Genomic DNA, 17,804 nt, shown 5'->3' with positions numbered 1-17,804 from the left:
ATGATTTGCGCGAGCCGGTGGCGTTGATACTCCTTGCTTTGGGTTTCGTCCATCAGGTGACGGAGGAGTTTCCACGTTCCCCCGCGATGGAGCTGGCCGTCGGCTTAGTTGCACAGCTCGAACCATTGCTGCGCGCACAGCTGGCGGCTGTACTTCTCGATTTCTCGCCCGAGCGTGGCGATCCGCTTGCGGAGGGCGCGGTTGTGCCGCTGCCGCTTCCACCTTCGCTGTAGCGAGCTTCGAGCCTCCAGCATGTGCGCGAGCCGGGGGTCTATTCGCGTGGTCTCCTCGGACGTCTCCGTGACGGACGTCGCCTTCTCGACGGCTGCGACGACTTTGCGCGTCCACTGCTCTATGTCCGTGATTTCACCCAGGTCTTCGGTGCGGTAATCGTGCCAGTTCGTCAGCCGGTGCTTGATCTGCCCGTCGTGGGCGCTGGTCTTACTGTTGGGTCGGAGCGGGATGACGACTTCCACGATGTAGTGGTCGCTGCCGAGATTTATGCCCGTGTTCCTCCAGCTAGCCGTACGGTCATCGGGCAGGTGGAGAAACGCCAGGTCTGGTGTGGTGTCTTTCACGACGGACGTGCCGATGCGTGTGGGGTGTGCCGGGTCCGTGAGGAGTACGTAATCAGCTTCGGCGGCGTCCTCCAACAACTCTCGGCCCTTGACCGTCGTGGCGGCGTGGCCGAGCTCCTTGTGTCGCGCGTTGAAGTCACCGCACGCGACGACGATGGCGCCGTCGCATGCGGAGACTGCCCCACGCGCTCTGTGCAGTAGTGACTTGAAGCGTTGCTGGTTGTGCTGTGGGTTACTATACACGTTGACCGCCATGACGATCGTGCTCGTGCTCTTGTGCTTGCCCGTGATCACCGAGAGTTCCGTCGCACACATCTCGATGGCGCTTCCTCGGTTCCCCATGAGTGCGTCGTGCTTGATGAAAGTGATGCCCTTCCTGACGAAGGTGCACACGCCTTGCGCCGCTCCGCGCCCGCAGGTGCGAGCGCTCGGCGGGCTAGCGTGCGCCCTGTAGCCGGGGAGGGACGGCGCGTTCTCTGCGTGGGTTTCCTGTATCATGATGACGTCGGGCTGCTCCGCCGGCGTCAACGTTTGAAGGTGTTGTTGCAAGACCGCCTTCCGGCACCGAAAGCCGTTGGCGTTCCAGTGCCAGATGCGGAGCGAAGTGCGTTGCCTGGGCGTCGTCATCATGGCGGAGAGACGGTGATCGGGTTGCCGTGCTCTTGTGCTGCGCCCCTTACGGATGCTGCCAGTTGGTTGAGTTGTTGCTGAACGGGCAGGATTGCCTGCTGAATTGCTTGCTGCATGACTTGTATCATTCTGTTGGTGAGTCGTCGCTCGAGGGCGTCAAAGTCCTTCCCCCAGCGGTTCATCTGGGACTCGAGCTTGCGGTAGCGGTTGTTGAGGCTGACGTAACTCGTCGGCTTGCTGATTGTGCTCGAGGCGGCAGTCGACATGCTGGAACCGGCGTCGCCGATGTCCTCGTCGCACTCGTCCTCCACCTCTTGGGGCACGTGACCTTGACCGAACGAGTGCGAACGCGTCTCACCTCGGCTCCGTGAAAATGCTTTCTTTTGGTGCGGAAGAATTTCGCCCAGGCACCTAATTTGTGAGTACTTATTCAGTTAAGTCTCCGGCACCGTCCGGTGAAGGAATTTTAAAATTCCGACCATTTTTCGGCATTTTACGCCAGTTTTAAGTTTTGAAGCGGTCGGCCGCCAGCTAACCCTATCGAGGCCGTGAGGCCTAGCGACGACTTCGGCCGCCATGCCGGGCTCCACGATGGCGGAGGGCGACTCGTCGTCTTCGCCGAATGCACCGAGTGACATGGAACTGTCATCGGACGTCAACCGCGAATTTGTGAGTTGTGGCGCAGGCCGCACTGTGGTTCGGGTGCGCGGGACTTCGTGCGACGAGTCGACGTCGGGTCCCTGCGCCGGGTGGACGGTCGCCACGCGACGAAGCCGTCCCAAGGAACGAAGCCCGCCTTCCTCAACAACAGCATCGACGCCGGCTAATTCGCAGCGAGCCGCGCAAACCGGTAAGCGTTCCCATCTTTCGAGAGCGCAATTCGCCGAGAAAGTCAATAAGACCGTCGCAAGATCAGCAAGGATGCCGCGCATGCCCGCCGAACATGAGAAAATCGTGGTTAGGCCTAGAGGCGGCATGGTCATCAAGAACATCGAGCCCCTTGCGTTCAACCGGGCTATGGCGGCCGCCGCCAAGGTAGACTACAATGCATTTAAGACGGATACCACATACCCGAACGTCGGACAGAACATCTTGGTAATCAGTACCCCCAGCCAAGAGCGAGCAGTGGCCTACGCCAACGTCAGAGCCATTTTCTTGCAAGGCAGACAGTATGAAGTTTACGCCTACAGAGCGGCACCGGAGAACACAACGAAAGGCCTAATTTATAACATCTCGCAATCCTATTCCCAAGCGGAATTAGAAGAGTGTGTCATAAATGAGGCAAACCCCACGGCAATTGCAATCAAACGAATTGGAGAAACGAGAACGGTCGTTGTTCTCTTCGAGGGCCAGCGCGTCCCCCAATTTGTGAACTTCGCCGGCTACATGTCGCGCTGCAAGTTATACAAACAGCACCGTGAAATCTGCCGCACTTGCGGTCAAGTAGGCCACCGCAGAGATGTCTGCCCGCGCCCGAACGTGACTATCTGCTTCGCCTGCGGGATCGTCAACCCCCCCCCAAGATCATGAAGCACACTGCCAGCCCAAGTGCAAGCTTTGTGGCGGGCCGCACGCTTCGGGCACGGGCAATTGCCCAAACAAGTACAAGACTCCTTACATCGAGAGGAAGCGGGAACACGAACGCAAGATGGAGGAGAGCAAGATGGCTGCCAGCAAAGGCAAGGTCACCTTCTCGAGCGGAAACTTTCCACCGCTGGGAAAGCAACAACAAGGACAACCCGGTCAAGGCCGCGATAAGAGCAAGAGCCCTGGCCGGAGCAAAGAGAGAGAGCACAGCGGCACCAGAAGACCTCCTCTCTCAGGAAAGTCATGGGCAGCCGTGGCTGCAAATAAGCAACGTCTGCGCACTGCGTCAGCCGACGCTAAAGGTCACCAGACGGCGAGACATCCCTCCTTCCAGAGAGAGGGAAAGAAGAACAACACAGAAGTTGCCGAGCTGAAAGCGCTCGTCAACCAATTGCAGGGGACGATCGCAACTCAGCAGAAAATGATCGAACAGCTCGTGCAAGCTGCAAGGACACCGCAGCTGCAGCAGCAGCAACAACCAATCTTCGGTGGGGCGAAATCCGGAGGTTGGCAGCTGGGACAGGTCCCACAACCCCCAACTCTAACCCCTCCCAAGACAACTGCGCCGGTCAATCTCCAACCACTGGCCAAAATGAGGAAACGCGCAGTCACCAGCCAGCAAGGTGACGAAGAAAGCGAAGACACCATGACGTCGGAATGCGGCAACGTCATCGACGAAGGCCGCGAAGATAACAACATTAATTACGGCGCCCGGATACGCAAACAAGGACAGCGTGTCGACAGGCTCGCGGGTCAAGTAGATAGGCTCGCGAGCCAGTTCCGGGCCCTCGATGCAAGAATGACCACCCTCGAAGATAGGGTGAACAAAGGCTTCGCCAGATTGGAACAGCTCATTGTAGAGAGACTAGGCGGCGCAAGCCCCGGGCAACAAGAAGAAACAATGTCTCCTCATAATGGCCCCTACGCATAATCTGGGCTCCATTAAGATATGGCACTGGAATGCAAATGGATACCGTAACAGACGGGCGGCACTGCAATTACTGATACAATCGATGATTTCACCTCCAGATATCATCATGATACAGGAAACACACATGGAGGAATCTCCAAAATTGCTCGGTTATCGCGCTCACGCGGTACCCCCCAGCAAGAGACCGGCCGCCAAGGGCGCCGCGCAAGGCGTGTGCACTTTCATCAAGAAAGGCATCGCCTTCGTCGAGGGCGGCGACCTCTTGGCCAAGGAATCAATCCTAGAATCGTGCACCACCGAGACCGTTGTCGGCAAGAAAAGAAAAGGCACCCTTCTCGTGGTAAACGCATACAGCAATCCGCAACACCGCAGCCAAAGATTCCGCACCATCTTCCAGAAAATACTCCAGAAGGCAGCGGGGTCGCCCGCGGTCGTGGCAGGGGACTTCAATGCTCCACATCAGGAGCTGGGGTACCCTCGCACTACGGCCAAGGGCAAATCACTCCTCGAAGAAGCGGAAGCAATGGGTTTCACCTTGCTCTCAAATCCGCAACAACCGTCAAGAATTGGCACATCCACCGCCAGAGATACCACCCCGGACCTGGCCTTTGTCCTCCTCCCGCAAGGCGGCAACGTCACCTGGGAGAACACCGGCACAAATCTCGGCAGTGACCATAACATCATTGAAATTATCGTGCCCCTGGGCATGCCGGTATCGAAGATCCCGCAGCGCAAACAGCGCCTTACTGACTGGAACGCCTTCCGATCGCAAGCGCTGGCGCCGGAAATCGAGACTTTGGACGAATGGACCAGCCAACTGGCGACAGCCGTGGCACGGGCCACTGAAGAGATTGAAGGAGATGAGGACCTCCCCAACATGGACCCCAAATTAGCACACCTCATAGTAGCCCGCCGCTCGCTGCAGCAGAGGTGGAGGAAACAAAGGCAGAACAGAACCCTGCGCAAGCGAGTGGCCCAGCTCGGCCGAGAAATCGATAAGTACAGCCACCAGCTATGTGCGCAGCAGTGGCGTGCCGTCTGCAATGAGATGGACGGACAGCTTCACGTCAGCCGGACGTGGAAGTTGCTCCGACACCTCAGGGACGAAACGCAAAGCAAATCATACCAACAGCACCGGCTGTCGCAGATTATGCACGCCGCCATCAAAGAACACGGCGAGAGCGAGGTCTGCAGACGCCTCAACGACAACTATCTCCCGGCCACGGCTCAATACTGCCACCCCGAATATCAAGGACCCGACAATCTGGACCTGGACGCTGACATACAGGAGTGGGAAGTGAGGCAAGTGCTTCAGGACCTCAACTGTAAATCGGCAGCCGGACCAGACAAAATCAGTAATAAGGCGCTGCGAAACCTCAACGACACGGGGATCGCAGCGCTGACAAGGTATTACAACCGCTGCTGGAGAGAAGGATTCGTGCCCAAGCAATGGCGCACGGCCCTCACGGTTCTCATCCCCAAGCCGAACAAACCCCCGGGGATCGACAACCTCCGGCCAATCTCCCTCACCTCCTGTATAGGCAAAGTGCTGGAGCACGTACTGAACCGAAGATGGACAGAGTTCATGGAAACAAAGGAGCTATATCCCCCCACGATGCTGGGCTTCAGAGCGAAGCTCAGCACGCAGGACGCGATGCTCATGATCCACAAGGACTTGCTGGAAGCACCCAGCAAGGTGGATAACCACGCCATCCTCGGATTAGATGTCAAGAGTGCTTTTGACAACGTCCTCCACTCAGCCATCCTCAAGCAAGTCGAAACGCTCGGTCTGGGCAAACGCACGTACGCTTACATAAGGGCCTTCCTAACTGACAGAACCGCGCGGCTACAAGTCGGCGAACTGCAGCTGGAAGAACGCAAGCTAGGCAGCATGGGCACACCACAGGGAGCGGTGATCTCGCCCTTCCTGTTCAACCTAGTAATGATTCCGGTGGCCCACCGCCTCAGTCAACTAGAGCACGTCCGCCACACGATATACGCGGACGATGTGACGATCTGGGTCAAGGGAGGTCCGACCGGCCGCATCGAGGAGTGCCTCCAAGCTGCCGTAAGGCAGGTAGAAGAAGGTCTCCGAGGCACCGGCCTCCACTGCTCTCCCCAGAAGTCAGAACTACTGATCCTCCCCCCATCGGGACGCAACCGCAATTCGGCCGAAGCGGAAGCTGCGAAGATCAGCGTCCAAACGAGCGACGGCGCAGACATCCCCCGGGTATCCGAGATCCGGGTCCTAGGTATGCACATCAACACGGGCACGGGTAACCACGCTGCCCTGACCAAGATAACCACGAAGATCGGAATCGCCTCCCGGCTAGTCAAACAAATCACCTCGAGGAGATCCGGGTTGAGGGAAGAGAACCTTCTCCGACTTCTTCAATCCTTCGTGGTCAGCCACGTTGCCTATGTGGGCGCCTTCCACAGATGGCAGCAACACGAAAAAGACAAGATCAACGCGGCCATCAGAAAAGCCTACAAGTCTGCCCTCGGCCTGCTGGGATGCACTAGAAATAGTGCCCTAGCCGAGCTGGGGGTGCACAACACCTTGGACGAGATCAGCGAGGCCCAGCGCATCTCTCAGCTCGTCCGCCTGGGCACTACAACGACGGGCCGGAGCATCCTCCAGGCTGCTGGCATGAACCCGCTAGGAACCGCGGAAGACGCAGACGGCCCCCCTCAAGGGAAGATCGACCGACAGCTCCTTCAGGGACTGGTCGTTCATCCCCTACCGAAGAACATGCACCCCACCCACGACGTGGAACGACGCACAGCCAGGGCCAAGGCGCTGGCACACACCTACGGAGACGACCGCCATGCTTACTTCGTGGACGTCGCTCGAGTTCCTCGCAGACGACAGACGTACGTGACTGCTGTCGTGCGGGCCAGCAGCGGACAGCTGGTTAATGCCTGCAGCGTGGAAGCAGATTCGCCGGAGCAAGCGGAAGAAGTCGCCATTGCTCTGGCCCTCAAGAGCGCAAACGGGATAGGGACGATCCTGAGCGACTCGAAATCGGCAATCAAGAACTACGGAAGAGGGAGAGTGGGCCCGAAGGCGCTCAGACTTCTTCCCAGGGGACTACCAAGCCATGTGTACCTCCGCTGGTTCCCGGCCCATATGGGCCGTCTTCCCGGAGGAGTACCGAACCGGAACGAAGAAGCGGACGTCGCCGCCCGTGAGCTCGCACACCGAGTGGCGACACCCCCCGATCTTCAAGTACGGGACGGGCACCTCTCCCCCAATGACGAGGAAGATGCAGAAGAAGACCAAGACCCTGTGCTCAGCTACGGTGAACTATTGCGGTGGCACCGGGACCAGAGGAGGACCTTCCCCCCTCCGCACCCGAAGCTCACCAAGCAAGAAGAAGTGACGTTACGCCGGCTACAGACGGACTCCGTCGTTACCCCGGCCCTTGCGAGACACGTCGCTCCCGGGCTCTACAAGAGTGATCTGTGCAGTGTATGCAAGACGGTTCCTGCGACTCTCGGACATCTACTGAGTGAGTGTAGCGATAGTGACACTAGCAACAGCAGTGATGGCGTGAGGCCATGTGTGCCGGATGAAATCCCGGTGGACTTCATGGGCTTGCTCCGTTCGGGTAACCACGAACTGCAACGTGCAGCCATCCAGCGGCTCGAGAGGGCCTTGGCTAGGCAAGAGCGAACGGAGGAAACTCCTAGTAGTTCGAGCCCGGCCGGCATCTCTTGAGGTCTAGCAAGACAGGGACCCCCTGCCCTGCGCGGTTTTGGGGTGCTCCCGCACGCAGGAATTATGAATAAAGTCTTTTCTCTCTCTCTCTCTCTCTCCACCTCTTGCTCCCGCGCCGGGGACGCGCGGCGCTGCGCTACTTGCTTCAGCGGCGGGGCCGGGCACTCCGTCGGCTTGGCGGTCGTAGTCGTTTCTGCGGGCGCGGGCTTGGACCACGTGGTCGCTCTCGCTCCCCACAGTTCCTCGAGCTTTAGGGTTAGTTGCTCGATAGTTACCCGCTGGGCGTGCACAGTAGCCTGCAGCTCCTTTACCATCTTTCGCAGCTCCACGGTTTCCGGGGAGGCACTCGCTTGTTTCGTGGCGTTATTACCGCGGCGTGGCGGCGGCCGGCTCGCGCTCCTCCGTCTCGACTCCGAGCGCCGGCGGCTCGGCGCGGCAGCCGCTCCACCAGCTGCGCCGGCGGCAATCGCCGCCCAGGCGGGGCCTCTCGACGTGGCGCGGCGACCGCGCGATGTACTCCTGGCACCACCTCGCGACGCGCTCCTCTGCGACGATTTCCGGCGCGACGCGCTCCTGCCGCGGCTGCTGCCGCGCTGCGGAGCGATTTCGGGGAACTCGTCTCTCCGAGAGAGTCTGATCTTGGGCGCCGGCGTTGCCGCTTTCGCGCGTTCCTCCTCCAGTTTCCGTTCCCACTGTCGCTTGCGGACTTGATACGGGACTTTGAACTTGTTCTTGCACGAGCCTTCGCCCGTGGGGTGTGGGCCGCCGCACAGGCGACACCGCGGCTTGCACTTGCCTTCGTGCCCGTCGCCGGGGTTCTTCAGCCCGCACGCAAAGCACACGCGGGCGCCCGGCGTTGGGCACACGTCCTTCCTGTGTCCGATTTGGCCGCAGATTCTGCAAACCTCTTTGTGCTGCCTGTAGAGGTAGCAACGCGTGACGACGCCGCCGTACCAGACGTAGGACGGCACTTTACTCCCGTGGAACAGGATGACGACCGCCATCGACCGACCGAGGCGGTGCGCGTCACCGGCGGTAGGGTTATGCCTGTTGACTACGTGGCGGTAGATGTCGTCCGCGGAGTCTTCCAGGCCCACTCCACGTATCACGCCGCGAGAGGTGTCCTCCGGCGCCGCGCGGTACGCGTACGTCTCGTATTCTTTGTCGCCGATGGCGATCCTCTTCACAACCTCGTAGCGTAGCATTCTCTCCCAGCTCGGGGTGCTTATGACGAGAATATTCTGGGCAATGTTCGGGAGCATCGTGTCCTCGCGCACGGCTTCCTCGTCCGCCTTGGCCGCAGCGAAGATGGCGCGGCGCAGGTCGGTTAGCGGCGTTTTGCCTATCTCTAGGCCGCCACGTGGCCGCACGACCACGCGGAACTCATCTCTCGACGCAAAGTTTGGCATGCGCGCCGATTTTGCCATGCCGGCGTTGACTTTACTCGCGATCTGGGCTCGCGTGAGGGTGGCGTGGCGTTGTGAAGCACTCGGCTTACCGGCGTGTGGCGAAGCCCGCTGCGGAGAAGCTTCGGGAACACTCACGGTCTTCTTACGGCGACGCTGATGGGATACGCGGGTCCACCCGGCGTGGTCGTCGTCTTCCTCCGGCTCGTCGGCGGCGCGCGGACACTCGATGTCGTCGACTACGTGGCCGTCGGTGCCGGTGTTCGCAATTACAGTCCCCGTCGATGCACAGTCTGACACAGTCCGCACTCGCTGGGAAGGGTAAGGGTCCGCAGGTGACACATCCATTTCACAGGATTCGGAGAATAATTCTTCATCGGAGCGCCGAAAATCCGCCCGCTGGGCAGGTCCGGGCACGCCCGCGGCGGCGGCGGCGGCCGTCGACGTGGCCGACGCCATGCCCGTACTCGTTCGAGCCCTCGTTAGGCTTAGCTGGGGTGCCTCGCCTCGCCGAGAGAAGATGCTCGTAAAGCGACCAAAAATGGGCTAATCGACCCAAATTTGGTATCGGCGTGGTCCTCTCAACGTTGGGAAGCTCGTACGTACGTTTGGGACATCAGAGGCGGGATGGTCCTCCCGAAATCCGTGGCGGCGACGGAGCCGATGTGGAGTGCGTCCGCTCTGGTCGGCGACCGCAGCGCCTCCCCCCGCCGTAGTGGAGGGTTCCGGGTTAATTGTGACCACCTGGGGATCTTTAACGTGCGCCGAAATCTCGTACACACGGGTGTTTTTGCTTTTCGCCTCCACCATAAAAGCGGCCGCCCACTGCAAGGAATCATGCCCGCGTCCTCGAGATAATGTCTTCTTAGCGGCAAACTGTCATATAATTTTCGTTGGGGAAGTTTCAATAAAATAAGAATTACAGCTGTTTGATGTAACTATACTCCCCTTGTAGAAGCCCATGTATTGAAGGCGGACGGCATTTCTGTTGCGAATCCGCCGTTAAGTCGGTTTTGCCACCCTGGATTTGATAGGCACAAGAGAGAAAGATAAACTTTTTATTAAAGACGAAAATGCAGAGGGGTTTCCCGACATGAGTTTGCCGACATACTACTCTGCAGAGAATTGAGGAGGGGGAAACAAAGGCAGTGGGTGTAGTAAGAAAGAAAAGCAGAAGAAAAAAAAGAAAAAAAGGAATAACAAAAATAAAATAGTCGCTTCAGGGCATTGAGCTAAACGTTTCTTGAAATGACGGGAAGGCTACAACGTCGTAGCTATACCAATGTTCTGGAGAAACCCGAGCAGTGCAGACAGGGCTTTGCATGGATCAGAGTGAGAGGGTCATGGTCCATGTAGCACTCTAAGTGTTACTGGCCCAGAGTGGAGGCAATCAGTTTTATGCTGTAAACGGTAACGTGATTTGGCATAACCAGAGCACTCCAGTAATGTGATCTGCAGTTTCAGGTGAGCGACAGTTACCACAATATGGGCCTGATTTTCTGCCTACATGATGCATGATGTAGATAGGTGTTAATCGACCAGATTTAGGGGAAATCCCCAAGGTGGAGTAAGGTTCTTCAAAGGCAAGTTTGACATACACCTAAATGCAGCCATACAGCTACAGAGGAAAGCTATACAGCTTTCTCAGAAACTTCGCAGTTGAAGAAAAATTCGTCCTGGTCAGGATTCAAACCCGGCACCACCGCTTAACCGGAGCAGTCGCTCTACCAACTGAGCTAAGCAGGAGGCTAGTCGTTTGTAGCGCGAGAGCGAATTGATCAACAACTCCAAGTGAGGACAGGTATTAATCGACCAGATTTAGGCGAAATACCCAAGGTGGAGTAACATTCTACAAAGGAAAGTTTGACATCCACATAAATGCAGCCATACGGCTACAAAGGAAGCCTATACAACGTTCCTTTGTAGCCATAATGCTACAAAGGAAAGTTGTATACATTACATTAGGCCTACGGAGTGCACACACTAGAGCTGCTGTGGGTGTCCTAGAAAAGCGGTGCGTACCTCCAGAGTAGCAGATACTCGCAGTGTGGGATTGGCCAACCAAAGGATACATCACAAAAAAGCTTCGCGTTCAACCATCGTCTTCAACCATGCTTCGCAGGGTTGCAAACAAACAAAGAGGGATGAAAGAGGAGGACACCACCAGATTGGTCCAGGCCTTCATTCTGTCGCGCATTACTAAGTGTCCCCGTACTTAACTCATACCAAAACGGAGGAGGACCGGCTCGACGTCACTATACGGAAAGCCTACAAACAAGCACTGGGAATCCCCATGAGCACTTCGACTGCTCGATTATTCAAATTAGGCCTTCACAACACCGCATAAGAATTAATCGAAGGACACCTCTCCAGCCAAAAATTAAGACTCGAACTCACACTTGCAGGCAGAAAGCTCTTGGCAAAACTTCAGTGGACGCCTCAAGGGCAGCTACAACCCCGAGCTTTTGCGCCAGATATGAGATAGCGCATACACATTAAGTTAATTCCCCGCAATATTCATCCGGATCATCATGCGGGCAGAAGACAGGCGAGGGCCGAAGCTCTAGAGAAAATTTAAGGCAAAGACGAAGGGATAGCTGGGAATGTAGCCAAAACCAGGACTTGCCACCCCCTTTCCCTAACCCCAATCTCGATCAGTAGGAGACAGCGCTGTCCAGCACACACCTCGCCGACCAGGTCATGCTGACGGAGAGGGCGGAACGTGTGAAGACGACGCGTTGACTTCTAGACAAGAAGCCATCCACGCGCATATAAATACTCAATAAAATTTGTGCTCTCTCTCTCTCTCTCTCTCTCTCTCTCTCTCTCTCTCTCTCTCTCTCTCTCTCAACCATTGTCGTCGTTAGATGGAGGGGGGGAAGGATTTTGTTTTAGTATTTGTATAAATATCGCCTTTTGACACCCTATTAACGCGTTCTTGTAAAATTGTTATCGTAAAAACAAATCCCGCGCGCATTAGTAGTTGGAGGGATGTTGCCACTCTCTGTTGAGTACTTAAGTTCTGCTTGAAATGCCTAATGTCTTCTATTTTCTAAATAACGTTAATACATACTAGGCAAGCCATCCTTTTTGGTAGTTGTGAAAGGTCTTGAGTATGTTTGCTTCGTGTTGAGGCATGCTTTTATCTGTTCGTTGTTAATTCGGCAGACGCACACTCAAAAGTCTTGCGTTTAGGTACCCCGAGAAGGACTATCGTCTTTGAAACTCTGTCATGCCTTTCTCGCGCAGTGTTTCTAGAGCTATTTGGTAAAGGATGGTTATTGCTTTAATGGTCGCTGTTCCAAGCTGTATTAGCAATGAGCCGACGGAAGCATTTGAACGCACAAACCAAGCGACTTGAAAGAGCGTGTGATATCAAGACGGGTGTGCACAATAAATCCAGTAGTTTGGATGAGTTCCATACACGATATTGTTTTAAAACTGTTCTTCTCTGGGCGAACAAATAAACCAAATAAATACGAAAGTTTTCAGATTTCGGAGTCAGCCAAATGATTTCCGGAATAAATTCAGACGGCGTTTTCACGCGTGTTTTGTTGGACGACGTTTGCGACAGGATCCTTTTTTTTTTTCGTGCATAGTGCATTGCACTATGCAACCTTCATCACCACTGTGGCAACCGCCATAACCTTATTAGCCCTTATAACCTGTGCTTCAATTATTACAACATCCAAGCAGATTGCTGAGGAACAGGCGATTGCACTCACACTCATTCACAGCAAGAGCTCGCTCTCACGAGGTCGCGGGTTCGATTCCCGGCAGTGGCGATTGCTTTTCTGATGGGGCGAAAAGCAAAAACGCCCGTGTGTACGAGATTTCGGCGCACATTAGACATCCCTAGGTGGTGAAAATTAATCCGGAGCCGTGCACTACGGCGCGCCTCATCGCCTGCGTTGCATCGGTGCGTTAAACCCTACAATCAATCAATCGATTAATTGACTCTCAGGCTGCCTGTCGGATCTTCTCGGCGGGCACTGTGGCCCCACCAACATTCCGCCTCCTCTCGCAACATCAGCCACAAAGAAACATCCCCTCATCTGGACACCCGCTCTTTGTAGATTGACGGGCAATAATTTTGTCCATCAGCAAGCCTTCGCACTCTCCTCCCAGAGCACTGAAGAACAAGCGGAGCCCACCCCATTGGTCACATTTCAGGACATCACACAGTATTATTGACTCGACCGACAGTATTTCATTCCAAGCAGTCTCCAAGCCGTCCAAATCAGACGAAACGACTCTTCGTCGCACCCAAACGAATACCTTCGTCCATACCATTCTCATAAAAACACATGTTTCGCACTCAATTTTCCGCCGAATGCACTTTTTTCTGTAGCCCTGGCACCATAGCACATAACCCCGACCTCCCACCCTTTCCTTCCCGCCTCCCCCTCGCTGATCAGTGGGAGAACCTGATTCCCAGCGACCAGCTGGACGTCCTGCAACTCCTGGCCCCTAGGGCATCTGTCTCTCAGACATCACTTAGATTCCCGGACTATAGTGGAACCACTCTTACGTTATGGCTCATTAAAGTGTCCTCCTCCTCCTCCTCCTCCTCCTCCTACTACTACTACTACTACTACTACTACTACTACTACTACTACTACAACTGCTACTACTACTACTACTACTACTCCTACTACTACTACTACTACTACTACTACTACTACTACTACTACTACTACTGCTATTACTACTGCTGCTGCTACGACTACCACTACTACTACTACTACTACTACTACTACTACTACTACTACTACAGTTAAACCTGGATGTAACGAACCTCTATGTAACGAATTCCTGGATTTGACGAAGTTTTTCAATTCCCCATTTCCACCTTCATTGAAGCCCATGTATTTGCGACCTCTATGTAACGAAGCAGTTGCGACGGTGAACCTGTATGTAACGAATTCGCTAGGCTGATGAGTGAAGGTTTCTTACCCTTTTTCTGAAAAATCGGCTGGAGATATGTATTAATTTAGCGAATGTCTCCCGCACGGTAATCTCTCGTGCGTTTGCACGTGTGAGAGCGGTGTCGGTTAGGTACTAGGCCTACCTGTCGGCTTGTAGTCGCGTGTGTCCCCTGATACACTCTTAATCTGGTTCCATATAAGTTCCAGTTAAAAAGGGTGATCCATATATTTTATGTGGATCCGAACGAAAGAATAACTGGAACGAAGCACATAGGTGGATCTTATCTGGAACCGTCAGCTTGTTTTCTTTATGTTCGTGGTTTTTATCTGGAACCGAAGAAATGGGGTCATGCGATGTCGGCGGTTCCGGTTACTGTTCCACTTATGTCCCAGTAAACGGTTGGGGAGAGTGCGTTTGTATATTTTTTGCTCGTGTCTTGTTCCACATAACTCCTGCACGGCAGTGAAGTATGCACTCTTTCATGCACCAACTGGAACAATGAACCGCATATATATTAGGTGCTTCTTGACCCAAGATGCACGTGCGCGTTTAATATACACGCGCACACCGCACATAAAATTTAATGAACTTCGCCGACATCTATGAAACTGCCTTGCAGCAGTTAACTTTCATAATACGGCTAAGCTGTAGTTTTAGTGATGTCCTTTGACAGAAAACGAAATCCCACTTTTTTGTCAACGCCGTACAAAGCATTAAAAATGACGAGAGGAGGATATCTTAAGCAAAAGAAGAAATTGCAGGAACCCATTTCCAGGTGTTCTGCGGCACCCAAACCGCTTTCGTGAACATCGTATTTTTCTAATTTGAGGCGTCAAGTACAAAATCACCAGTGACTTCAATTTGAGAAGGACTAAACGTCTTCCCTTTCCCCGTCTGCCGTTCGGGCAAAGCCATAGCTGCTATAGCGCTGAAGAATTCGTGGTGCTTTTGTGAACATCTTCATTACGAAATACATGTTGAGGCCATTACATTTTATGCATTTGGTTTACAAAGTTTCGCAGAAACGGCAGTTTTTGTTCAATACTCAGTCATCATCTCGCTGTGGTGTAGTACGCGCTCAATGGTACTTAGTCCACGTTACTTATGTTATGATTGGGTGCATACATAATGGTAACCGACTGCGTCACATTTTACACCGCACACATCTTGCTACGCATGCAGTTATATGCTTATAAGTTCGTTTTTGTATTTTGTCTCGTCTCAGCTATTAATTTTCACAAGCAAAAACGAAAGCCTCTTTGCAGGAAGAGAACGACACAAAACCCGGATAACTAAATCTACCGCGCGGCGTCTGCCTTACATTCTATATATTTATACTGAATGGTATTCTTATTTCAAATTATGCATTGCAGTATCAAGAAAATCCACAGTTTTACCCTAATGTTGTTACTTGCCATAGTAATTCAAGTTCACCGAATGACCTGCCTTCTCCTGCTGGTCCCCCCCCCCCCCCCCCCGTTGCTGTTTTCCTGCACCATTGGTGTTCATGAAGAAAAACTGCTGGAAAACGGGCAGATGTATTATTGCTCGCTAATTAGTTATGTCTCACTGGATTCACTTTACGGAAGTAGTTTTCTATAACGTGGATATCAAAGAGCGTCGCAGTATATATTATTGGTATTGGAAAGGCTTGTTGTCAAGAGAACGCAGTCAATAAAAAAGAGTCGTTTTGTTTTCACTGCAAACAACGAAGTAAAGCTGTCATCAAAGTTTATGCACACATACCGCACGCGCTCACGGCCCGCGGAGAGAAACAACTTTAGCCCAACTAACGTGTTAAATTGGCTAATATCTGAGCTCTTTGTTCCAGCTTCAGAGTCGCGTAGACGTCCGCTTAGAGGCCTACTACCATTTTCCGAAGCAAATATAAGCGATCAAGGGTGCCGAGCTTGTGATCTCTTCCGCGGACTGGTCACTGGCCACGGCGTGCATCGCCCAAGGCACGGAGGAAGAAAAAGTTGGCCGAAACCATTACGAAACGACCGCCACTTCAGTGCGGCATGCCGTGCGCATGCGTTGACAGCCGCAAGGCAGCGCCGCTTCCGTTGATGCATGGTATAGTGGGACGGCAACGGGTACAACGACGATGAGGGAAAAACGGGACTGCGTGAACAATTAACGACAGCAGCGCCCCTACGTCTCAACGTTATGCAAGCTTGTTCGTCCGCATGCAGCGCCACTAGTGGCCTGCTATAGCGGTTTTCTCGATTACTCGCGTTATGCGCCTGATGTACTAAATGAACTGTCGGTCAGACTGGCGGGAACGGTTACCAGTTTGGTTGTGGCATGGGTTGTGGCGACGAAACTGCGGGTTTCTTCATGTCCTCGGGCTGTATTTACTGTTCGACGAAGGAAGTTTTGCCGGGAGGCGAAAAAAAGGTCAGTGCTGCTTATTTATGTTCTGGTAACGGTTGTTGTTCATTGACTTGTTCATCAATGCGTCCGATAAACGTGCCGCTCCGCTGCCTGTTCGATGCGAGAAACGTTTTCGGCCGTTATTCACTTAAGCTTGTGTGTTTGTGGGTTGGAGTCGGCTTGACATTTCTGACTGCATACGTTAGCGTGCTATTTAGAAAGTCGCTGGTGCGCGCATGTCTGCATGTCCCCTTATGGTGTGGTGTTGCTTAGTTGCATATTGACGGTTGCTGTAACCTGTCAGCGGTACTGAATCTTCTCGGGTTAGTCGCACGCTATTGTCTCGCGCGCACACACTGCACAGCTTGTTTGTCGGAGCGTCTGTCTTTAGACTTATCGGTATTTTCAAACTTCCGTGTTAATTGGGTTGTGTTGGTCTTCTGAGAGCCATGAAGTTACTGTGCTAATCACGCTATTCCGCCTAATGTTGATGTACGTTCAAGACGTTGGCAACAGCACTGCTTACGTTTATCTGTGCTGTGTGTGTAGTTGTTCCCTGTTTCTTCCAATGCCTTCGAAGAATTCAGATGGTCTATTTACACTAGTCAACTTTAGTTGGCTCCCTGACGTGTAGTGAAATGCAAGAGAAAGTGGTTGTCTGAGCAGCAGCGTAGTAACAAAACGTTCCTTTTGTGGAGGGGAAGTCAGGTGGAAACACGCAGAAAGTGTGGAGCTGTGGTAACCTGTCAGTGGTAACCTGAGACCTCAGAATAATTACCCATAAAGCTCACGTGTGGACTATTAGAAGTTTTAACGTCACAAAGGAAGTTTAAAAATAATTCATTCCTGCCGTTTTATGCGATCAATGTCAGCGGCAGCTAGAGAGTTGGAATAATTTTCAAAACGCTCAGGTACAAAGTTGTTGCATCAAGATTTGCACCAAACATTAATCCATTTTTGTTCTCCTTTGAACGTAGAAATTATACTGCAAAGGCAGATTGCTACATTCTGTATTTATACTCTATGACCTGTTCAGAAAGAGTCTGTGGCTGACTGTGGAGACATTTGGCCCTCCACTGATAGGTTGTGACAAATGTTTTTGTTCCTCTGCAAAAAAATGAAAACAAATTATTTCCATTCTTTACATGCTCCTGCGGAGTCATGGCTGTGGCATTTACTGGCTGAAGACATCTTCGGCATGCTGAAGGGTCGTCGGGGAGAGTGTGGCGAATTATGAATGCCCTGTGGAGCTCATAAGCCACAAAAGAGTACCTTCTGAGTCGTGCATATTGTACAGATATTCAACAGTTCGCATAGACCAAGGACAGGTGATCTTAAGGTATGTTCAAATATTTTTATATTTCAAATTGTTTAGCAACAAAAGATTACCAGGGCTTCCGCTGTAAAAAAGACATTCGACTTTCGTGGAACGAATCAGACATTGTTCAATATTTTCTCGTGCTCCCTGGGTAAAGCAAGGCATAAATTTATTCTCTGATATTTTTGTACTGTTTATTTTCTAGGCAATAGGGCGAATATAGACCTAAACCAGCTGTACAAGGAATGCATATGGCCATTTTAATTGTATTTGGACCCCTTCTTGGAAGTGTATCATCAGAAGGCAAGACATTAAAGCTCTTGCACGG

The 17,804-nt window shown here is 53.2% G+C and overlaps 1 protein-coding gene across 1 annotated transcript; it reads right to left on the bottom strand.

Moving 5' to 3' along the window:
• Positions 1–1,059: 1,059 nt before the first annotated feature.
• LOC144168358 (uncharacterized) lies at positions 1,060–9,312 on the bottom strand. The gene is made up of 2 exons (XM_077697360.1): positions 7,549–9,312; positions 1,060–1,519 (listed from the first exon to the last, which is right to left on the bottom strand). The coding sequence occupies exons 1-2, from the start codon at positions 9,310–9,312 to the stop codon at positions 1,205–1,207; spliced, it is 2,079 nt and encodes a 692-aa protein (XP_077553486.1). The 3' UTR covers positions 1,060–1,204.
• Between the last annotated feature and the right edge of the window lie 8,492 nt (positions 9,313–17,804).

This window comes from Haemaphysalis longicornis, unplaced genomic scaffold (assembly GCF_048455015.1).
Source record: "Haemaphysalis longicornis isolate Haplotype H1 unplaced genomic scaffold, Haemaphysalis longicornis Haplotype H1 scaffold_2, whole genome shotgun sequence".
Lineage (NCBI taxonomy): Eukaryota > Metazoa > Arthropoda > Arachnida > Ixodida > Ixodidae > Haemaphysalis > Haemaphysalis longicornis.
Note: the sequence above shows the minus strand (reverse complement) of the source record. Positions and strands in the feature narration are given on the sequence as shown.